Source organism: Anas acuta, chromosome 2 (genome assembly GCF_963932015.1).
Source record: "Anas acuta chromosome 2, bAnaAcu1.1, whole genome shotgun sequence".
NCBI classification, from domain to species: domain Eukaryota; kingdom Metazoa; phylum Chordata; class Aves; order Anseriformes; family Anatidae; genus Anas; species Anas acuta.
In genome coordinates this window covers 61560013-61584392 of record NC_088980.1, presented here as the reverse complement: position 1 = coordinate 61584392, position 24380 = coordinate 61560013, and the positions used below count along the sequence as shown (strand labels likewise).

Sequence of the window (24380 nt, the reverse complement as noted above, 5' to 3'; positions counted from 1 at the left end):
CAAAGGTGGGCTCAAGTTCAGGGAAAAGTGTCAGGCCTTACCTAAGAGTTCTCAGCTACAGCTGAGGATTACTCCTATGTTGTCACTTAGCCTTTCACTTGGAGACTATTCCTCACTCCTCCCACCAGAATAATGTATTCCCTCCAAGAGCTGTAGATACTTCTGTTAGGTATCTAAAAGAAGTCCTACATTTTTCAGAGCAGGAGTAGTATTAAAAAGCTCCTTGCCTGAAGAAATTGTCCCTCCATTTACTCTTTGACGTTGATACAAATAGATGTTATGGGCACTGTAAGAGCTAAATATGAGTTTGTATTCCTTATTTTCTTACAATGCTTAAGGCAGAGAAAAAAACTACAGTGCTAATATAGATCCTTTCAGTAATAGCTTGAGGTAAAGGTTATAATTACAGTAGTTCTTTAATAAGTTCCTACAAGTACTACTAGAAACAACAATCAAGGGTCAATTGAGTAGGAGAGGGACACATCAGTACTCCTCACCGGGGTGAACCAGTGTCACCTTGTACAGATCAGACTGTTAACAGGCATTGACAGAACTTGAACATCACAGGAGACACTACATCTCTGCAGGTAATTTTAAGGCACAAATCAAGTAAGAGCATGGGGAGAAAAAGCAAAAGGCAAGTCTTATTCACCCATTCTCTCCTCCCCTTTCCCCCTTGTTCATACATTTTTCTCATCTTCTTTACTCACAATGTCACTGGTAATTCCATTTACTGGTAATTATCATTTGGTAATTTTACAAAAATGGCAGTGTCATGTTTCTTTTCACATGGTGCTACTAACTTTCATAGCTGTGAAAGAAGGCCCGGTGTTTTTGTGCTATGATCAGCCTATTTTGGTTATGAATAGATAGGTCAACAAGAGACCTAGTTTCATTATTTTGGTTCTATAGAGACATTTGTGTAGTAAGGTGCCTTTTTTATTTTTTTAAATCACAATGGTGTGCCCTATTCCTTGACTTGTTAGGAAAATGACTCCTGTTTCACCTCTGAAGTCCATCTCTCCAGGTCAGGGCCTCCACAGGGAGCTCATAAGGGTCTCCACAGAGATCCACAGAAAAAGAAGAGAAGCAGGGGGAAGCATCACATCAGCTCAGTGCTTTAGTTTTAGTCCTCCAATCATACCTTTAAAGAATAAGATCTGAGGATCAAGTCAGTGATTGACTTGATGCAGCTTTAACTACATTCTTTACACTTCCAAAAAGAAATCCAGCCAAAAATCCAGGTGATGGAAGTGAGTCTTACAGCTATTTCTACATCATACAGACAAACTGACTATGCGATGAGATGACACAATCCTACAAAGCTTAACAGGGCAGCAATAACTGACATGCACATATCCCTATCAAAAGGTTTTGTTTCCATGTATAGATGGAATACAAGCCTCAAAATGCACTTCTATTAAATTTATTATTTAAACAGTGGATGTTAGTTACAAAAGGTGACAGTTTAGTGTTAAATACTTCCATTTTAATAGCAGCACTGTAAGATGTATGGCAGTCCCCTTCAAGAGTGCACAGCAACTTACAAAATATACAATAGAGTTATGAGTTATGTTTATGCAAACCAATACATTTGCTTCCCCTTCCGCCCCAGTATTTGAGGTTATTTTCTCTTATAGAGGGACCTTCTTGTTCCACGCCCTAAAGAGAAGAAAAGAAGAATTAAGCAACACATACTAAGTAACATAGGTCAATTTACTTCAAAAGGAAGGTTTTCTTTTTCTTCTCTTTTCTTATTGCAGAAGACATTGGTGATTGAGATTAAGATTAAAACCATATACTCAAATTCCCAGCAAGGGTATATTCTGCAAAAATGATGCTGAACTGCAAAATACTCCAGTATAACAGATAAGCGTCTCACGTCAAGCTTATAAGAACACAGTCAAAATATGGCATAAGTTGAAGACATCCAAGAAGCACCAACTGTTTCTGGGACATATGTAAGAGCTAATTTGGGACTACAAAATTTAAGTCCTCTTTCCAAAAAGTGTCAACAACTGAAGGTTAAACATTGATGTTTAAGCACACAGACTTCAGAACTGACACCAATTTTGAATAACAGGACACTTCAGTGAAACTTACTGACACTGCAAATATCATGAATTGTAATCATGTTTAATATTGCGTTTACTTTGAGAAAACATGGTCTTTAATGTATTCCCCCACTGAATATTCAAGGTAGTTTTACTACACCAAATTGTTCTTTCCCAGAAGGGAATCTGATTCTATAGGTAGCTTCCTGTATGTACTGATCCATTTCAATTTATAATGTTTCTGGATACTCCCACAAATGCACAAAAGCTTATTTGTTATCAAATGTATTAACATGATTCACTCTTCCATTATTTTTCCCCATCTTCCTCCAAAATAGCAACAAGTTCCTACTTAAGTTCTTAAGAATCATCTAGATACATTTGTGTTGCATCTAGTTGCATATTTTGGCTGTGACAGGCCTGTAGCTTGAGAAAAGGATATACTGCAAGAAGTGATACGGTTAAAAATTTATAGTTAAAAATAGTAAAACACTTGGAAAAGCAACTAGATCAAAGTAGCATTCCTTTTTCCTTAGGATTAAGGAACCCAGCCTGGTCAGTGTTAAAATAGTATTCATAGCTGAGCTGATGTCATGTATGCAATATTAAAAGCAACTGTTGAACATAGTTATTATTTCACAAATAATCCAATATCCTCCCAGTTCACAGACCAGCCACTAAGTAATGACCAAATGCTTGCAAGATTCATTTTTGGAGCTTGTAGCCATATACCAACCTTTGCGTACACTGCTTTTAGGAATCTCCCACACTTCCACTTCCTCCATCTCATATCTTGTGTCTTTGCGTTTTAATGGGGGCTTGCCTATTCTTTTCTTCTTGGGTTTAACCATAGGCAGGCACTCTATGTAGAGAAACAACACCAGTTGTATCTTGCTAAGTCACGTTAAAGCAAATTTAACCTCAGCTTTCCCCACCAGTCACTAGGGCTCCTCTTTCCCCCCTCCCTGTACACACTAGTCTGTTCCCCATTTCATTGGCAGATAAAAGTGACATCTGTCAAGCAACAAATCTTGTATGTCTGAAATATTTAACTACTAACCATGATTCAGAACATTATTTTTTGGGTAACAATTTGGATAGGTATTAATGTGCCAGAAAAGAGCCCAGTGAGAGATGGCTAATTCTGCTTTAGTTCAACTTAAGGATTCACAACAAACTTAAGAGTAGTAATACTCTTAAGTAATTTCTAGTAAGTGCTGTTGGAACAACTCTAAGAAATACCCTTGAAAAGTTGAGTTTCTAGAAGCTCTACATAGACCTTAATTGCAAAGGAAAACATTCAACTGGAGGAGAGGAACATCAGAAGTATAGCTTTTTCTTTGTTATAGTAACTTTGACCTGTTCATCTTTTCCTGAACCACATCAGATAGTTTGCACTTACACTTCCTTTAGAGGTAGAACAATTGCTCAATACTACTTTTTCCTGAAGATTAACCAACATAGCTATCACACATGATTTCCTCTATATGTTTTACTCACCAAGATTAGGAGTTACTGCTGAGCATGAACTTGAGAGAAGCATTATCAAGGTGAAGAATTAATACTGTGGTTTACAGGAGCAGAAACTTCCCATGAATAAGGACTTTACCTGGCCACATCATAACATCTAATGATTTCCCACAGTGCCTTGAAAAAAAAAAAAGGTTGCTATACTGCACCCTTTCCCATGTGTGAGTTTGAGAACGATATGGAACCTGAGATGTACTGGATTGACAGGCCATTTCTTCAGTATCAGAAAAATGAGAACTGTTTTTATCTTCAAGTCTCACCAAAACAGCAACTTTACAGTGTTTCATATTATATCCTTTTGAATATTCCTTAAAACAAACATCCATAAAATAATGCGTACCTTGTTCTTTACTCATGGCTTGGGGTGTGAGACTACCATGTATTCGGCCAATAACTTTGGGTTTAGCACCGCTTCTAATCCAAAATTCTTCGGGTGGTATCACCATGCTTTCCCTTAACAGTCTTCCTAATAGAAAAAGTTGATGTAATGTCAGTACTGAGCTTTGCACATGCTAATAATATACTCTGATCCACAAGGCAAAGGATTGGCCAGAATGCAAAGCTAGACTCTCAAAATTAGATTCAGTGGCTGAGAAATAGAAATATAACTTTCTGAAGACCACAAAAATTACAGGATGCTTTTTACAGAATCTAAAGATTTAGTTAAAGCAACAGTAAACAAGCATTGTTAAAGTGACCTTAAGCTTTCCAAATGAGCAAGTCACCACTGAAGTCAGAAAGAAAAATATATTAGACTAAATCAAGAGAGGTTACTAATGAATTCTCTACTGATCACATTATGATTTTGTATCTTCAAACAGCAGAAAACTACAGCAAACCCCTCTTTTGCCTCAAAAATAATCCTGAAATCTCTGGCTAAGCCAAACCTGAAGCTGTAACATTCTCTGGTTTTCTTACTGGTTCAAGATACAGTTTGCAGTCACAATTGTGTTCTTTACACTTACAATTTACAAGCACCTTTTCCTCAGCAACTAGCTTACCTCCCAACACTTCATGTAGTGTTTGCTTATGTTCAAGCCCTTCTCTTCTTGCCATTGGCCTCTTTCTTCCATGATGCCCATAGTCACTATATACAGCTTCATCTTGTTTCTCCTTTTGCTTGTAAACTACACCAATGTTTTCACCAAGCCTGCTCCTACTTTTTATTTTCTCCTGAGCAGGCCAGCCAATTATGTGAGCCGGAATAGCGTTTTTAGGTGGTTTCCAAAGCACCCTCTGGCCAACTTGTCGGTAGAGGTTTCCTTTACTTGCCGTCAAGATTCCATACGGAGCAGCTTCTTGAAAGAAATATTCTATTTCATCCACGTCATCATCCTCATCATCATCCTCATCCTCATCTTCCTCTTCTCCCTGCACAGAGTATTCTTCTGAGTCCTCCACTTCTGATAAACTCTTAGCAGCTTTTTTCTCGAGAGAACAGATTTTTTTCCGACTAGAAGATCTAGGAAGGGCTCCCAGCCTTTTACCTATACCGGAAGGCTCTTTAATCTTCATAGTTGAGTTTTTGACATCTTGGCCATCCAAACTGTTCATCTGCTCCCTTCCTACCACTTCATCTTCATTGAGGGACCCCCCACTTTTAATTTTCTCCTTCTCCAAGCCCTCTGTACTTTTCTGGAAAGTATACGTGCTTTTCTGAAGCACATAGTCAGGTACAAAATAAGACACCGGGGCATTATCAATGGATGAGCCATCCTCTCTAGAGGACATGTCATCAGAAGAAAGACTGAGTATGCTTTGACGTTTTCTTTGTGGCAAACACACATCATAGTTGTAGTTTGTGTCCATATTATCCAGACAAGCCAGCCAACTGTTAGAGGGAACATACTTCTCCACTGATTCTTCACACCAAACACTTCTATCGGTTTGACTTTCATTGGTTGCACTGTGGCTCAGATTCAGTTTCTTCTGCTGAAAACTCAGGTCACTCATTACCTCCATACTAGATGGAAGTAGTCCTGCTTGTTGAATAAGACTGGGCTCCTCCTGAGAAGTTTTCGAGCCTGTGGATCTTTTAGAGCTAGATTTCTTAGCTACTAACACATCCTGTCTTACCACTGGCTGATCTAGGCTAACAGATCTTGCCAGTTCTGCTATTTGCACTGCCATGGCTTCACCTGGAGGAGATTTTGCCCGCTGACTTGTGGTCACCTGCTTCTCCACATCCAGCTTCACTTCATTATTTTGGACCTCTTTTTCTTGCATGGTTTCAACACCCTGTTTTGAAGAGAGAACAGCTTTTCTCTCATCTAGGTAAGTTCCTGGCACCAATTTCTCCCCTTCATGAGGGCCGTATATCATCCCTTCACATGAGCTAACGGAAAATAAGTCACGCTGCACTATGTTCTCTGGGACTGGTTTACCACTTGACACATCATACAAAGGAATAGTTTCTTTAAAGGACTTCCACAGTTGAATAGCTGGAGAGCCATTTCCATATTCTATTCTCACCTCTTCCTTCTCAAAGGCATAGCTTCCAGTAGGAAGATTTCTATACTGTGTAGAGCTGGAAGGACTATTATGAAACTCCCTGTCTACCACAATGGAAGATCCAGATGAATCTTGCTTCTCTGAAGTACTTTCAGTCTCCGTACCTATGCCAGAAGAAACACAGGCCATATTTCCTGCATCACAACCTTTCGTTTCTGTGCGGGTATCTTGATGCTTTTTTTGCTTGTTTTCAGGCTGTCTAGGATCAGTCTGTGTTTCTTTTGTCTCCGTTTTTTTCCCAGGGGTACTGTAGTGTCTAAATCGGGTTGCATGATAAAACATAGGAGAGGGTGAGGGAGCATTAAAATAAGACCTTCTGTTGATTCTTGCATGCACTGGATGCTGTGGAACAAGGAATCCAGGGTACTCATGGAGTGCCACAGAATAAAATGGAAAATATGGATGCCCACTTCGGAAGCCTAGGAAATAGGGATGGAAAAAAAAGAGCAAAGAAATACCCTTTTTCTGAAAGAAGTCATTCTGATTAACATTTCCTCTTTGGTTAACAGTTGCTCACATACACAGGGACTACTACAAGATCCGACAGGTTGACAAGTAAGACACTAACCATCAACAAACCTTGTACAGAAACCCAGCTTATCTGGACAGCTACACTTCAAATCAGAACTTGATTTTATTCCCTAGAGTATGCACCACTTAGCTTTCTGTATTTCTTTTTTCCTACTTCTTTCATACACTGTACTACAGTATCAATTTTGATAACACAGCTCTAGATAGAAAATTAACGTAAGTGTACTATTTGTGAAATGTACTTAATACACTTTTTTCAGTTTATATATACATATAACATATGCACAGAGCTCATACACATTAATTCTTAAACATATTCTAGAGCTCTGTATCTGCAGTATAATAGATATTATCCTGCATCACAACCTTTCGTTTCTGTGCGGGTATCCTGATGCTTTTTTAGATAGATATTATTCTGCATAGCTTCCATTCTCCAGAAACATGTGCTTTCCTGCACACATAAGTCATGATTAACTAACACGTCACAAATCAAATCTTTGACAACTAAAACACCACATTAATTCCAGTCCAACTCTCAAACAGCTTGTTAACACACACATTCTTTTCCTCTAATCTAGGAGTGATTTATTAAGCTGAATGATGCCAGATAGCTCTCACATGCCTTACCTAGTGCAGGCACACAGTATGGATTATATGTATGGCTGAGGTACCATGGATTTGGAAAAGGCTGTTGTGCTGTTGGTTGTGCATAAAAAAAGGGCCTCGTGTGGTTTGTGGAACATGATCCACTTTCTGAAGCAGGAGCAGTATTCATTTTTTTTAACACTAAAAAAAGAAAATAAAGTGATCAGGATTAACCACTTCAAAACCTCTAAGGCTTGATGATTTTTACGATGTCAGAATTCAGCAGACACTTTTCTTCATAGCCTTACTTCTAACCCAGTGAAATCAGGTTCTCTGAAGAAAAATACTGTCTACCAAATATAAAACAGGAAAATATTACTATCAAAGTCATTACTGCTAGTGTCAGAGATTTCAGTTACCCTTTGTTAAGTAAGCTTTTATATACAATATGCAATATTACTCCTTCAAGTTAATCTCACACCAAAATGTAAAGCCACCAGACCAGTAACTTTGATGTGGTCTTACATGCATACATACATTCATGTTAACAGTTTTTCAACCAGTTAAAAAAACACTAGCTTTTGGTTTATTAGGTTTGAGCAAGAGGGTTCAAGAACACAATAAATAAATAAGAACAGAGCAATAGAAGACTCCACGCAATTAGATTTACTTTATAAATAGAACATTTCTAGGTGCTACCACTGTATTTGAGATCAGAGTAAAAACTCAATTTATTTATTTTTTTTACATTAAAATACACTTAATAACACTAGCAGTTAATATATCCCATACATAAGCAAAGTGATAGGCAACAACAACAAATCCTTGTGTATAAGTCCCCACCCAGAGCCATATGATGTTCACAGAACAGAGCTCCCATAGTTAAGTATTTCATTAGTTAATTAATACACTGTTTAGCCTCCACCAACCCATGCAAATAGTATAAGCACAATCACACACAGCTTATAAGCAAAGATATAATAAGTTTGAGGGCACAGTTGTAGTGGCTACACAGTCAGAGATACCTACTGAAGTATTCACAGAACTTAAATACTCTGAAGGTAAAGAGAAAAAATCTCACCTGTTCTGAGCTCAGGCCCAAAGGAGTTGCAGGAAGCTTTCAGGAACGCTGGAGCCCACTCCAGTTTCCATTTAGAACTACCAGCCCTGCTCTTACATGCACCCAAAACCCACAGCCTCCTCTCAGTTAGGCCAAAGCTCCCCAAATGATTTTGACCTTTAAGGAAGAAAGATGTAAGAGAAAAAAAAATAGAAATAAGAAAAAAAAAATACAAAAAGCTAAACTATTTATTCCTCCCCCATTAAAGCCCCTCAAAGCTAAGGTCCATGCTGCTGCTGCTGTTGCTTACAGCCCAGCAAGAAGCTCCTCGCCCTGCTCCACTCACCATCTTTATGGGAGGCAGCTGCCGCTTGTCCACTCCTTCTTCCACCTGCAGCTCGTTTAACTGAGATGTGGGGGCACTTTCCCAGTGATACGTGGGAGGGAGAACCAAAACGCGAAGATAGGAAGTGCAGTAAGAACCTTATCTTGTGTGAAGGGAGCCAGCAGTCTCATCTTTCGGGTGTTTACATTACAACCCAAAGTCACTCTCATATATCCCCTTTATAATGTTACAAGGGGAAAAAATAGAGGTGTTAAAAGCGTATTACTGATCTCCTTAAGAACTACTGTTAAAGAGGGTTTCGTGGGGAAAAAGTCAGAAAGCACATGACAAAGTTTACATTTGTTTGCAAGGTTTATCAGCTGCTGAGAGCTGACTAAGGGAGTAGCCAGCGCAGCTGAGTAGACTGACAAATACAACATTCTCTCTGTGCAATATAGCAATAAATGGGAAGCATTTATATGCAATAGAGTGTACTGCACTGTGTATAATAGCAATTTATTAAACGTGTCATTATAATTTGACCCTGTCCTGGCCTTACAGGAGATGGGGATCAGAAGGGCAGCCGTGCAGGTCCCCATCTGTGCATGAGGGAGCACTGCAGCGGCCACAGGTCTCCATCCTTACATGAGGGAGCACTACAGACACCACAGGTTCCCATCTCTTCATGAGGGAGCACTACAGGGGCCACGGGTCCCCATCTCTGCGTGAGGCAGCAGCAGAGTGGCCGCCACAGCTGGGCGAGGTGTCAGCAGTCACAAGGAACATGGTACAGGGGTGGGCGGGTGCCTGGAGGAGCAGCGATCTGTGGACGCTGGCAGACGGCCTGCACTGAGGCTGGGAGGCTCTCCTGCCCTCTCCGTGTTATCTGTGACACTCAGCGTGCCTTGCCCTGCGCCCTGAGGCACAAACTGGGCTCGATCGGGGCCGGATCGCGGGCTGTGGGTCTGCCCCCTCGCCCCACTCCTCCTCCCTTAGCCCGAGAGCCGTTGGGGCGAGGCGGGGCGGTGCTGAGGGGAGCGGGCGCGGCCTCGCCCCAACGGCCGGCGCGCGAGCAGCAGCGGGCGGGGCGGGGCAGGAGACAGGAACGGGAAACGGGGGCGCGCCGCCATTTCCCCCACCTCCCCAGCTGCGCGCGTGCGCGGCGCCGCGTAACGGCCGCGGCGCGAGGCGAGGCGAGGTGAGGCGGGAGGGGGGGGGGCGGAGAGCGCCTGCGCCGTGCCGGGCACCGCCTCCGCAGCACGGGCGGGACCGGATCCACCGCCCCCTCCCCCTCCCCCCTCCTCCTCCTCCTCCTCCTCCTCCTCCTCTTCTTCCTCTTCCTCCTCATCCTCGCCCCGCTCGCTGCCCGCCCGCCCTGGGGACGCTGAGGCGGCAGGGGACACGCCGGGAGGTCGGTCCCACCGGGCCGGGCCGGGGGCTGAGGGAAGGGGCAGGGCCGGGCCGGGCCGGGCCGGGCCCCGGTGGGCAGGGGCTGGCGCTGGAGCTGGAGGTGAGGGAGTGGCTACAAACACCCCCCCCCCCCCCGCCCCCAGCCCTAACCCGGGCCCCTTCCTGCTCTCTTCCAGCCTCGTGAGGCCGAGCGGCAGCAGGTAGGGCCGGGCGGGAGGGGGCCTCCGGGAGGGGTTGCGCGAACGGCCGTGGGTGGGCGGCGGTGGTTGTGTGTGGGTTTGTAGAGGTGGCCCCCTCTTGGTGTGGGGTTTTGTAGGCGAAGCGCGGAGTAAAGGGTCGTAAAATAGCTTTAGAATCAACCGGCGGCGTGCCGGAGATGTTCCAGTGGTTGTTGTTGCTACGAGCAGGATAGGCGTCTTGCTGGTTGTGAAATGAGTTGAACAATGATTTAGGGATGGGTTGTCGCCGTGTTTAGCGTCTGCGTTTTGAGGTTTCCCCGCAAAGCCAAAGCTTGGCTTTCTACGTCACCTTGTTGTGATCATTGGGGACCTGAAATACTGTGTTCTGTTGCGAGCTCATCTAGGGCAACGTCTGCGTGAGTTCTGTTAAGATGATGTATTTTAGAAACCCTTAAAAGTTCAATATTTTAATATACTCCAATATGGAAGTTGTATAGTCTCACAATTTGGGTACAGGTGTCACACCTTAAATTATTGCGAGGATATGTTTAGCCTCAGTGAAAGGATCCGGTTATACTTTGTGCTGCATCCCTAGCATCATGCAGGAACAGAGAGAAGGATGTTGCTGCTTAGCATGTTTGATTGTTTTTTTGTTTTTTTTTTAGGCAGATGTTTTGATTTTGGTCATGTGATTGTGAAACAGACCATAATTGGTGCAAATCCAAAAATGTCTCTTCCTTAATTTAGTAGCCGTTGCACTAGGAGAATAAACTTTACAAGGATAAACAAGGTATCCATTTTAAGTCTCTAACGTTTCAGGAAGTAATTTATGGTTAGTTAAACTGCATTAATTATTTTTCTAATTTCTTAATGTAGAAATACTTAAATTTATAGTTAAATAATCACTGAGATACGATGATATTTGTGGGAATGATGCATACTTGTACAGTGCAGTTTAAGTTCTTAAAGAAAGCTGTCTACCTTCATTAACATACTAGAGTTCAGAGAAAGAAAACACTTTTCTATACATGCAGGATATGTGGCTGGATCTTGCTAGAGACATTTGTGGCCCACTTATTTTCAAAGGTTAATTTTCCAAGACAGGTCAGGTCTTTCAACAAAACAGAAACACCCTTGGGAATGGAAACTACCTCTGCTCAACACAGAAGGCCAGTTGCCAAGTTAAGTTGCTGGTTTATCTAGTGCTAATTTTATTTCTGAGCAGGTATTTCCTTTAGTGTATAACTTCCTTTAGGAGCAGAAAAACAGGAAAGAAACAGGTACTGAGGAGTGCATTGCGACCAAACATGTTGTTAGCATGGAGTCTGGCACTTCCAGTCTCTAGCTTCTGTCCGGTTCCAGAAAGTTTACCGACCTCAAAGTTGTAACTTGCTTCCAGTCACAATACATATGGAAAATAGTATTAGTTTCCAAGTGAACAGTAGTTTTTGAGATAAAACCATTGTAGGAATAAATCCATCCTTAGCTTTTGTGAGAGTTCAAGGTCTTGCCTCATTAGAATCTCCTCAGTGTCCTCAGGTTTCTGCACTACAGTGGTATCAAAGATACCTTTGATGGCTTTAGAAGAGAGGAAAACTTTCAAGTCTGGAACTGCTTCATCAATTACCTATTTCATTTTTGCTGCCAAGGATGCAAATTTGATACGTTACTCAGGAATCTAGAGCTTCCAACTCCTTTTTCTTCTCTCTTTACTATCTTTGAGATTAGTTGGCTAGGTCTATTGATTTAAATAATTGATTTTAATCATTTTTAGTATTTCTATTCCCCTTGCCATTAGTTGGTATAATCACTTTGAAAACATGTTGATTTGTAGCAGCATGTTGTTCATGGTAACTGTGTATTAAAGTACCTAAACTTGGTACTTTCATTGTGCTCTCTACACACTTGCTGTGTAGTTTGGCTTAGGGGTTGTTTGGTTCTTAATTCTGACATTTCATTATGTTAAAAATAGTGAATGACTCACTTCTTTAGACATGTTTTTACTTGTGATTTTTGTGAAGCTGCACTTGGATGGGAATTGGAATTCGATTAAAAGTGCACAAAAGTAGTATTTAAAGCTTCTTATTAGTTAAAACGAGGTTAGAAAGGTTGAATGTCCAGGGAAATAAGGTGTGTATTGTTTTTTTCCCCAAACGTGCAGGCTTATTGAAGTGTTGGTTGTAGCTGGTGAAGTTAGTTCAAGAGATGCTTAGATGGTTGAAGATGCAGATAGGAACTGGTGAGGATTTCATAGGTCTCTGTGCATTTCCATGAACTTCACTGGAAGTTAGGCATGCAATCTGGCAGACTTCTCAATGGCATTTTCAGAAGAAAGTATACTTTTTCTTTTTTCTTTTGTATACTTTTTTTTCACACTTCCTAGTATGAAAACATAGACGTTAACAATGAAACATCTGTTTTGCCCTTATTGCAGTTTGGAGAAAAAAAAAAAGCTGTTTCTTGGTTTTAAATAAAAAAGATAAAGACAAATTAGTCTAGTTGAGAAATATATCTATATTTCTCACTATTTTCCATTTATGTTGGAAATAGTAGATAATAGTTCAATTTATATTGTAGAGATGATGTAGAGCAACACTTTCATGCTTGTAGTACAGGATGTATCTCCATTTGTTAATCTTCCCCTGACCTCAGAAGACAATCAGGTTCAAGAAAAACAATTAATAGGTTTTCCCTTAACTCAGTAACGTTTGACTAACTTTTGTAATGATCTGATACAGATTTTGAAGCACTTGAATGAGAGTTAAAGCCACCTCATTAAAATTATTAAAAACAAACCTTCTTATCCGCCTGTTACTTCATGATCCTCTCCAGCTTGATACGGAGTTAGTTTGGATTGCTGGGTAACATCTTGACTTAGTTAGCAGTCCAGTACCACTATGACCTTCCAGCAGCTACAATCTACCATCCTGTTTTAAACAGCTGACTTCAAAGAAGTTACCCAGGACAAAAATTCACTTATTAGAGATTCCTGATGAACTGTTCTCCTAAGAATTTAGCATGGTTCCACTAGAAGGGAGTAGGATGGAACTTTGGATTTTGTGACAAATACAAAATTCTGTTCTTTAGCAAATGGTTATCATTGGCAGCAAAATGCAGTGTGGATGTGGGAAGCAGGAGTTCAGTGCATTGCGTGTTCCTACCAACAGAAGACCCACTGGTACACGTCATGCATGAGAGAGTGTGCCAGATCAGCTGTATACCAGAGTCCAGCTTTGTGAATTTACAGTTTAAAGGTGGTTCACATCACATAAATGTTCTGCAACAAGACTCCTGTCATCTCCTCAATCTTTTCTGCCACCAGGAGTCATACTCAAATGTTCTGGCTATTTATAGTAATTAATTTCACAGTTTCAACTTGTCTTCTGTTGAACAGGTCTGCTTTTTCAGTCATTGACTGTCAGCCACATTGCCAAAAATGTATTTAATCTTACTAGCCGGTGTACATCAATTTCTCCATGAGACCCTTGAATTGATTCTGTTACTTGATGACTAGAACAGTGTATACTGAAGTTTTGCTCTTTTTTTCCTGTTCCTGAAGATTTATAGTCTTTAAAATTACATCAGAATTGGAAGCTTTAATAAAAGAAGTCATTGTTACCATAGCGTAGTAATACTGATGTTTTGCCTGAACCAAGTGCAGTGCACCAGCTTGTATTGTTGAAACTTTACTCCTAAGCCAGGAAAAACAATGCTGTAGAGAGACCCTGGATACCAGGAGAGCCACGAGCTATTTATTTCTGTGGGTCTAATGCACTTAGGAAGTCTGCGTGTCTCCGTAGCCATATAAAGTTCAGTGTAAAATCTGTCAATAGATTAGGTTGCACATTAAGGTATTATCAGATGACCAGGATAGTGGTCAGTAAACGTACAGATAGGGGGTGTACTCACCTGGTGAAAAGTCGACGTGACTTGTGGCAAGTCCTTGCTTTGGATAAGCAAATTTCTTGATAGACATCTGGTTTATTGACTTCAGCATTTAAGTGCACCTGAAACTTGAAGGTACAAAGTCAAGAATTCATGCGAATATCTGTTATTACAGCACATAGCAGTCTTCCCGTTCTCTTCCAAATATTAACATCTTTTCTACTTATTTAACTGGCTTCTTGTGAACATGGGCTTTGATTTTTTTTTTATATTTATTTTTCCAGTTATATAACCAGTTAAACACAAGAGCTTGAGATCACTATTTGTGCATATTCACTAAAAAAGAAATAGATCAGTGACATTAAATTAGAAGTAATGAAAGTGGTATTAATTAACCATATCCGCTTGAGTGAATGTTAGACAGCTGTTTTTAAACTGTGCTACGGGCAGAGCTCTGCTGAAACATATCTTTGATATGGCTGGCAGGGATTCACCTTCACCTTGCACTAAATCTTGGAAGTTTGTGTGGAATTTCAAGTATGTCATTTCAGGTAAAAGTGTATTTCTGCATTCACCGTTCTTCATGAACTGCAGTGATAACGATGTCTTAGACATTTGACAAGTGTGTTACTAGTTACTACTCAGTTTTGGACTGTAAGAGAACAGTGCAATACTAAATTAATGTGGAAGCATTTGATAGATACGGTATTCTGATGGGCCTTTATGGCGACAATTTTACTGTCGTAACTTTCCCATTCTTAATTATGAAGATGGGGGTGGTGTGGAACCTGAACCCTTTTTAAGACAAGTAGAAATGTCCAAACAAGAAAACAGACTTGGGCAACCTGTGGTCATTGCTTTTATAATGACTCCAAGTTTTTTTGAATTATGCTATTCCAGCATTCCTTTGCTACTTCTACCTTATTTTTCTATTCCCCTGTCAGCAGTGGTCATGCTTACCTGGCTGTATTGAAATGGCTTAGAAGGGGGGAAAAATGGCATGGGGAATGTCAATACATGAAGCCCCTCTGCATGGAGGCGATGAATCAAATAAGCTTTGCAAATATAGGTTGTTAGGATTTCAAACTCTTAAGCTCTGTTTCTGCTTGTTCTATAGTTGAGTGTCAAAGGTGAAACAAGTGGATTGACTATGATGTTGACTTTAGTTGGAAAATGATGGGATACTGAAGAAACAGCATTAATATTCTTAGTAGGCCTGGTACTGATAGGACTTGAGTAGACAAAACCATACCAACAGGAAAAAAGTTACTTTTTTCATGTTTGTATTAAGCAGCTCTTTGCCTTGGTTGAAGGAAATATGCAGGTATACTCAGTGGGGAGAACTGGCTATCTCTTGGAAGAGGATTAGTCTTCCTGAACCTTGTTTTTCTCTCCAGCCTTAGAAGCTGTATGGACAAATTATCTTAGTTTATGGGCCTAGATCTTGATGAGAATCAAGAATGAGAATATGCAAACTCTTCTGCTTTTCTCTTTTGATATTGTTGTTGTTAAATTTTCTTTCTACGAGAATTTTTGTGCAAGTAGTATGTACTTATTTAGAAATAAGGTTGTTAGTTACTTTTAAGGGGTAGCTTAAAAGGAAAAACTGTTTCTTGGACAAGTGCTAATGTCAATTTTATTTTCCTGCTTTCAGTCACTCAAGTGCAGCCATTGATCATGAGATGCTACCATGGAACCTACCTCAGAATTTGCTTTTGGTTGTTGGTTTGCTGCGTCATAAATATCAACAGGAGCCCTGCAGATACTCTTGAAAGTCTCTGAAAAGATTGTGACATCGAATCAAAGAATGATGACCTAATGTAGGTCAAAGTCTGAAACATTGATTCAGCAGTTCAAGATAACACTGCTTTTTCTTTTTTTTTAATCAGTATTGCCTCTGAACGCTACAGATCTCTTGCAGTTTCTTCCCTGGTTACTTCAGAAATATTCAGCTGACCTTTCTCTGGTAAAAAGGTCTTCACTTTTCACTCTGGTCCTGGAAATATTAATGGAATACAGTCATGTCTACCCAGGACGAGAGGCAGATAAATAGTGAATATGCTGTGTCCTTGCTGGAGCAGTTAAAATTCTTTTATGAGCAGCAGTTGCTGACTGACATAGTATTGATTGTTGAGGGCACCGAATTTCCCTGCCATAAGATGGTTCTTGCAACGTGCAGCTCGTATTTCAGGTAAGTATTCAAAGCAGGAGCTGTTAATTCAAGGAAATCTATGGTATCTGGTTTTGAGTGTGGTATTACTTAATTGACTAACAAATAATGTGTTGCAGAGCATTGTAGAGAACAGTGTAGCAAGCAAGTCACAAACTGTCATTACTTTCCAACATCAAAAGAGTAAAATACATTTTCCAGCATCTTTTTACTTACTCAGGATAGATATTGTAGTTTTCTATAGTAAGTGCAAAACGAAAGTCACACTTGTGATGGTTACTGTTCTCTGGGGTGTTAATCAAATCTGTATAATTAGTAAATTTCTTATTTTTCATACTTAGAAAAGATTAAAAAGATGTTTGTTCTCCCCTCCTTCCCCCCTCCTCCCAAGGTAAGGTAACTAGAGATTATTGAGAGCTGGATGTGGTAGTCTCATTGTTGCATTTATTATCGGTACTTTCTTAGCAGAAGCCTCTGCTGAAAGTAGGGAGTGCTGTGTGAGCTTGTGGCTTCCTTTTCTGAATCATCTGTTTTTTTTCTCTGCTCAGCAAAGAAGCCAGACACTTGCCTGAGTCTTGCTGTAACACAACACACTTTTTTTTTCCCCTCACTGAGATGCTGTTGGAGTTCTTAATCCAGTAGCTTCTGCTCCCTGGATGTCTTGATTTTTGTCTTTTCAAAACTTTTTGCTAATAAGATCTGAGAAGTGCTACTGCTTTTGTAGATTCTTTTATAGTAAGCCCTAGATGGGACATCATGCATTTTTATGCAGTGATTAATCATTCTTTGTTAGTAACAGTACAATTAATCTGCTTACCTGGAAGGAATTTTGAAGTTTGAAACTAGTCTTGGGGACATCTGTGCATATTCTGTCTTCCTGATGCACTGTGCAGTGATTCTAACTTTTCTTTCCCATTTCATCAGGAGGTTTACAAATTGTTTTCCTGATGGGTTGGTCTCCCTATACAGAACACTTTTAAAATGTTGCATGTATTCTGTCTGTTTGCTTGTATTAGTGTGTAACTTAATGTGAGAAACTACTGCAAGATGAGTTCCTTTCACATAAGTTTTTCTCACTGCTATTGTTTTGGTTCCTTTTTTCATCTCAGATGAATCTGGTACAATTTTTAGCAACAAGTATTGTGTGATCGCTAGATAATGATTATTGCTGTTGGCCTGCTGCAGATGACACTGTTCCAACAGTCTTAAATAACAGCCCCTGGAAATGTGGCCAGATTTAGTGTGGGTGGCTAATCATAAGGTTGGAAAGCTGTCATGAGTCCATGCAGTGTGAAGCATTAGAATATGCAGTCAAATCTCTTATTCAGATGTGCGTTTATTATTTATGGAATGAGGTTTTGGCACTGGCTAAAAGTAGTACCAAGCTTGTGGTTTTGTCATATTCTGTTTTTTCTTCTCTAGTTTGGTTTTTATAAAGATGCTCAGTTTCCTAAATTTAGCCTTATTATGAAAAATTGATAGCCCTGAAGGCAGCTGTGGGGAGAGGGGGAAGAACAGAAAAGCATCTCTTAATGATCCAGTCATTGGTTACAACTGCAGGCAGCTTACCTTCCAAATCTGTGCTTAAGCACTGCTAGAAACAGGCCAGCTTTGGCACATGCTGCTCAGTTGTGTGCAGGCACGCGCTAGAGCCACAATCTGTAACAGCTCCCCCTCAATTTCCACGAAGAGGAGCCTTTCTGGTACGCTTAGTGTCTTGTTTACCTTTAACAACCTGCCTGGCAAGTTGAGGCACTCACTTAGCCAGTGATTTCGCCCCCCCCAAAATGCAGGTTGTCTGAGTTAAGGAGATTGGAAGAGGACAGAGATGGAGTTGGGGCAGGAGGAGTGGTGGTGGGGCACCGTCTTTCAGGTATATGTGGAATGGCTTTGCTCATCGAGTGCATCTCCATGGTGCCTTCACCTCTGCACCCACAGGTGGAACTACAGGGTGCGCTCGCTGTCCCTCCAAACTTCTCTCAGGTCTGGTTTCCCCAAAAGCTTCACATTTAAAGGAGCTTAAGCTGAGTTTGCCATATCACCACTACTACCAAACCTGAATTAATATAAAGGTCTTAAAAGGGATTTCAGCCATTTTAAGAAAATGAGCATGTACCTGGTTCATAGTACCAGAGTTCAATTACTTAACTGTGTTACAACTGTAAAAACAAACAAAAAAAAGGCAACATAATGGGAAATAGGTATATAAAGCATTAGGGAAGTAATAACCTTTTCTTTAAAATGCCTGTGTTTTTCAGGAAGGTGTAATAGAGATACTGAAGGGATTATTAGTTTTCTCAGACCAGGTCTGATACAATCTGCCATTGATTTTTGTCTACAAACTTGAAGTTTACTGCATAATGTGAATAGTATATAAGAAATATTTCATGGAGTGCTACTGCTTGCTCCATTTTCTGAGCTTTCTCTTTCTTCCAGAGAAGCATGCTTTTTAATGTGACTTATCTCAGTCCTTTCCATAGATCTGTTTCTTTTCATTTTAGAGTCAAACCTATCTTTATATGTATGAATAGCCTTTTCTGAAGGATATTTCTTCCCTCTTATTGCCTAACAGAGAAGTTTAAAATTTCAGAATTAGAATTCTCTGCTGATTAACGCAAAATAGTTTGCATATATGTAAAGTTCTTCTATAGAAGGCACTGTGTTCCTTTTTGAATGTTTGGTACAAGTGCTTTATCTTTATTACCTGATGGTGGCCTAAGGAAAATACTAAATACATGTAAAAAGACGACCAAAAAGACTGTTTACCTTTTGGTGTATAATCACTGAAGTCTTAAAAGTGATAAAGTGACTGCTTAAGATAAGAACCACCAGTACTTATTGTTAATATGTATATTTTTCTTCAGAGCCATGTTCATGAGCGGGCTAAGTGAAAGTAAACAAACACATGTACACCTGAGGAATGTGGATGCAGCCACGCTACAAATTATCATAGCTTACGCATACACGGGTAACTTGGCAATAAGTGACAGCACGGTGGAACAGCTTTATGAGACTGCCTGCTTCTTACAGGTAGGAGTGTTTTCCTCTGAGTGGGGAATAACTACTTCTCATCTCTGAACCATTTTTTCTTTAACTTGTTAGATAATCCTTTCTGTTTAGTCATTTCAAAATATTCACATTCAATTTCCTTAGTACAGAGAGTAGTTGCCTGCAAGATGCATTTCATGTACACATCCCTCTTTCCTTTATGGCCCTGTGGAGGGTGGAAGCAAAGCAGTGCACTTACCATGTTTGTATCATTAGTTTCTCAAGCAGCCATCATAATGCAATTTCCTAAATCTGCATGAATCTCTTAAGTCACTGCTGTATTTTTGTGCATGCCTGTGTGTACACACACAGAATATTCCAGGCCTAAACTCTGCTGTTTAAATACAGGTACTTTAACCTGCTGCTGGTAAGTGAAGGCATAGAGTGTATGTGGCAGTACTCAGTGTCTTTTCTCTTTGCATTACAGGTAGACGATGTGCTACAGCGGTGTAGGGAATACTTAATCAAAAAAATTAATGCAGAAAATTGTGTGCGTCTTTTAAGTTTTGCTGATCTCTTCAGCTGCGAGGAGTTAAAACAGAGTGCTAAAAGAATGGTAGAGCACAAGTTCACAGCTGTGTACCACCAGGAAGCTTTCATGCAACTGTCACATGATCTACTGATAGATATTTTAAGCAGTGACAATTTAAACGTGGAAAAGGAGGAGACAGTTCGTGAAGCTGCTATGTTATGGCTGGAGTACAACACGGAATCGCGATCGCAGTATTTGTCCTCTGTTCTTAGCCAAATCCGTATCGATGCACTTTCAGAAGTAACGCAGAGAGCCTGGTTTCAAGGCTTACCACCCAACGATAAATCAGTGGTGGTGCAAGGATTGTACAAATCTATGCCCAAGTTTTTCAAGCCCAGACTCGGTATGACAAAAGAGGAGATGATGATATTCATTGAAGCTGCTGCTGAAAACCCTGGTAGTCTTTATTCTTCTGTCTGTTACAGCCCACAGGCAGAAAAAGTTTACAAACTCTGCAACCCTCCTGCTGACTTGCATAAGGTTGGCACGCTTGTAACTCCCGACAATGATATCTATATAGCAGGGGGGCAAGTTCCTCTGAAAAGCACGAAAACCAATCATAGTAAAAGCAGCAAACTCCAGGCTGCCTTCAGAACTGTGAATTGCTTTTACTGGTTTGATGCACAGCAAAACACGTGGTTCCCAAAGACACCGATGCTCTTTGTTCGTATAAAGCCATCCCTGGTCTGTTGTGAAGGATACATCTATGCAATTGGAGGTGACAGTGTTGGCGGAGAGCTCAACAGGAGAACTGTAGAAAGATACGACACTGAAAAAGATGAATGGACCATGGTAAGCCCGTTGCCTTGCGCGTGGCAGTGGAGCACAGCAGTAGCAGTTCACAACTGCATTTACGTAATGGCACACAACTTGATGTACTGTTATTTTCCCAGGTCAGATGCTTGGGTAGAAATGGCTATGCGACAGACAAGTAGATGTTTTGCTTCAGCTGCTGCTTTTGGCGATAAAATATTCTACATTGGAGGACTGCATATTGCCAGCAATTCTGGTATACGGCTCCCCAGTAGTACTGTAGATGGGTCTTCCGTAACTGTGGAAATCTACGATGTGAATAAAAATGAGTGGAGAATGGCAGCTAATATCCCTGCCAAGCGCTATTCCGACCCGTGCGTTAGAGCCGTTGTCATCTCTAATTCTTTGTGTGTCTTCATACGAGAAACCCACATGAATGAGCGAGCCAAGTATGCCACTTATCAGTATGACCTGGAACTCGACCGCTGGTTTCTGAGACAGCACATATCCGAACGTGTGCTGTGGGACCTGGGGAAGGACTTCCGGTGCACTGTAGGAAAGCTGTACCCGTCTTGCCTTGAAGAGTCCCCGTGGAAACCTCCGACGTATCTCTTTTCACCTGATGGAGCAGACGAATTTGAGCTGGATGGGGAGATGGTTACTTTTCCGCCTGTATAGCTCCCCACTTAGACTGCACAACTGATTCTGTGCAGTTACCTTGAAATAAATGATTGTGAAAGAACAGGTCTGGAAAGAGAAATGTCAAACCTGTCCTTCATGAATTTTATTTGTATGCCCTACCTAACAGTTGCAGCAATTGAGTATGAATCAGTGAAATGAGCAGATATGCTTCCATTATCTGAAATACTATTATCCAATAATTGAGAAACATATATGTATATCATGAGCTTAAGCATCTGACTTGTCTAAAGAATTAATTTCTAGTTCTATAAAGTCTTGGTTCAGGAAAATTAGCTTCAGAAAAAGAGTAGTTACTATTTCTAGGATGATGTCACAACTGTTTTGAAAGTATCTTCCAGTTATATTTGAACTACTTCTGGATATTCTACTTAAGTGCTAGTTATATAATTGTAAGTGTGGCCTAATTAAAGGACTGTGCTGCACTTAATACTAATATCCATGTTGGTATAGTAATGCCATTAAAGAAAACAAAAAAACAAATCCCATGGATCTACCTGTGGTAGGAAGGGTAGATCTTCCATTGTATGGTAATGTGCAGGGCGAAATGACTGCAGGTTCAGTCAAGCTGTACTATTAGGTGCATGTACTCTTATTTTCACTAACTTATACCTGTCTGTTTAGAATACAGGTCTTCCAAGCAGCTGGTAGTTTACCAGGTGTGGACTTAAGTTGCTGGGCTTGCAATAGGAATTGTCAGCCCTCATAGTGCGGGTCTATGTGGAGCTTTAATCAGTAAATGCCTCCACATTCTGTATTACAGTAACATTGGCTCATGTATATTACTTCCTGCTGCTGATGTATTTTTCCATTGTAAAACAAAGTTTTAGTGTGGATTAACCAGGTCTTTATTTTCTGTTAATTTAATAACAAGCATTACTGTAGTGTGATTGTGTATAGATATCCCTTAGCTATCAGGTTTTTTACTTTGCGGGGAGGGGGGGAAGCAACAGTTCAGGAATTTCCTGTGCTCGGTGTGCAGGAGAGCAGAGACTAGTGCTGCTCTGGCATTAATCCCAGGAACCACTAGCAGTAGCGGGGCACCGCCAACCTAACATGAACACAGGTGCTTCATGACAGACCTTACTAGCATGTTCAGCTGCATCATGTTCTGGCACTGTATTTTGAATGACATTAATTTATTAAAAAAGACTGAATCCAACTGAGTTTGGGTGTGTTTTCTGCTTGAAGCTGATACAGTTGTGCCCCCTTACCCCTAAACAGCAGCATGTTATTTATTGAAGGCAATGTCAAATAGTTAAGCTGTGGAAAACTTGGAGGTGTATATGTTAACTCGTTATGGTGGAAATTACATGTAGGTATGCAAGTCACTCCGAGCATGACACAGAACTTGAACTACAAAGATGGCAACATGTCTGCATTTACATCAACTTGTTTTGATAGCTGAATTGCTTAGTTAAGAGGGGAGAAGCAACTCAGGATCCTGCTGATGTTGCTTTCCTGTAACCCGGCCTGTGATTAGAACAGATTACTGCTTTGTCGTGCAGGTTTGCGAATCACCTACCTCAGGCACGAATACTGGGGGGATCTTGGCAACTCCAGCCATTAATGCTGGAGATTGTTCTCCCATAGGCCTACTTTATCAAGCTGTACCACAACAGGTCAGGCTTTACGACACGCCTAAATTCAAGTGCAGATGATCTACAGCTACTGAAGGGTGTGTTCTGTTACTGAGAACTTTCAACTTGAGTTTAAAAGCTTGTACATGATTTCTTACAAAAACAAGTGAGGTAAAACCTAAACTGCTCCTTACTCACCTACTTCCTAAGTCACAGCTGCTTGATAAGTACCTGGAAGAACTATCCTTCATTGTATACATCTGAAAACAAAGTGTAAAATATAGAAGATCTACACGACTTCCTGTTACTCTGCATTTTATACTATTTAGAACAGTTTGCTGGTGTAAGGCCATGTAGCGTAGTACCTTATGTAAAATTAACTGTAATAATACAGTACTTAAGGACAAGACTTGCCAAGTGTCTAAGAGGGCTCTAGTGACTTTGTGTAAGACATACTATTAGTTCACTTACACAACTAGCTGCCGCAGTCAGTATTTGACCCCCAAAGGAAAACAGCTGGCAAATGCTAGTCTGAAGTCTGAATTCCTTCCTTTCATCATTTGAGAAGGAAACTCTGCAGGCTAAGCATTGTCATGTGCCGGGAAATGGCCACTAGTGGTAAATTAGAGAAAAACTTCTGTGAGAACAAAAACAGCTGAAAAAATGCAGTTCTCATTTTATAAATAGAGCAAAGATGATTAAAGCCTTCAAAGACTTCTAAAATAGTATCTCACTACAAAGCTTCTGCCTAATGTTAGCCTATTCAACCTGTACTTGACTTTGAAGTCCATTTACATACACGTTTTAATGACAGCTTCACATGTCCTCAAGTTTTGCTATGTTCACAAGGAGTTTAAAGTATTTCTACCAGAAAAGAAACAAAGTCCCCTGTAAAGTTCCCCCTACCTGAAGTAATAAAAAGAGGATATTTTTAATATTTTTAGTGCATCCACAGTTTAACTATGTACCTGAATTGCAAATTTAATTTTTGTTCTAGGGGGAATAGTCAAAATTAGGGCAGTTTATTGTGTCAAGGTGATGGAGAACAGAAGATGGGTAAGTTGACTTTTAGGAACAATGACTTGATAAAACTTTAAAGGTAATTAAAAAGTTTTAAAGCACTACCTGGTACTTCATATCATTTCTTCTTCTACTTCTCAATGCTTCTGAAAAGCTGCGCTAGCTCCCTCCACATTGCAGTAGTGCTGAGTAACACCCGTGGACACAACTTAGCAGCAGCAGGACAGTGCTGCTCCTGCTCTGCTTCCATGTACAGCTACCTTCTGGAATTTCCTCCTTTTGGATCTGGATTCCTACAGGAAAGGAGCTTTACCTTGGGCAGGCTCTGGAGCAGGTTTGCCCTTAAACTAAACCTTTTTGTTGGTGCAGCAAAGCTGTCCAAGCGTTGTAGATACACCACTGCTGAAGTATGACTGCTCACCTGAAGCATTAAGTGAATTAATTCCCTAAAATGTTAAACAGTGTACTGAATACAGACATGCATTCCTTGGCACCTCTAATGCATCAC

The 24380-nt window shown here is 40.5% G+C and overlaps 2 protein-coding genes across 7 annotated transcripts; one reads left to right on the top strand and one right to left on the bottom strand.

Moving 5' to 3' along the window:
- Positions 1-1410: 1410 nt before the first annotated feature.
- Positions 1411-9606, bottom strand: LOC137852823 (uncharacterized). The gene is made up of 6 exons (XM_068675053.1): positions 8614-9606; positions 7254-7412; positions 4586-6514; positions 3925-4050; positions 2791-2916; positions 1411-1662 (listed from the first exon to the last, which is right to left on the bottom strand). The coding sequence occupies exons 1-6, from the start codon at positions 8618-8620 to the stop codon at positions 1625-1627; spliced, it is 2385 nt and encodes a 794-aa protein (XP_068531154.1). The 5' UTR covers positions 8621-9606; the 3' UTR covers positions 1411-1624.
- Positions 9607-9770: 164 nt separating this feature from the next.
- KBTBD2 (kelch repeat and BTB domain containing 2) lies at positions 9771-22434 on the top strand. 6 transcript variants are annotated; one of them, XM_068675060.1, is made up of 5 exons: positions 9914-10007; positions 10183-10206; positions 15725-16261; positions 19105-19270; positions 19716-22434. In XM_068675060.1, the coding sequence occupies exons 3-5, from the start codon at positions 16092-16094 to the stop codon at positions 21249-21251; spliced, it is 1872 nt and encodes a 623-aa protein (XP_068531161.1). In that variant the 5' UTR covers positions 9914-10007; positions 10183-10206; positions 15725-16091; the 3' UTR covers positions 21252-22434. The 6 variants fall into 6 exon arrangements, with proteins under 6 accessions (XP_068531163.1, XP_068531164.1, XP_068531160.1 ...); XM_068675062.1 differs by lacking the exons at positions 9914-10007; positions 10183-10206 and adding an exon at positions 9771-9794; XM_068675063.1 differs by having other exon boundaries at positions 9892-10206; positions 15725-15890.
- Positions 22435-24380: the final 1946 nt, after the last annotated feature.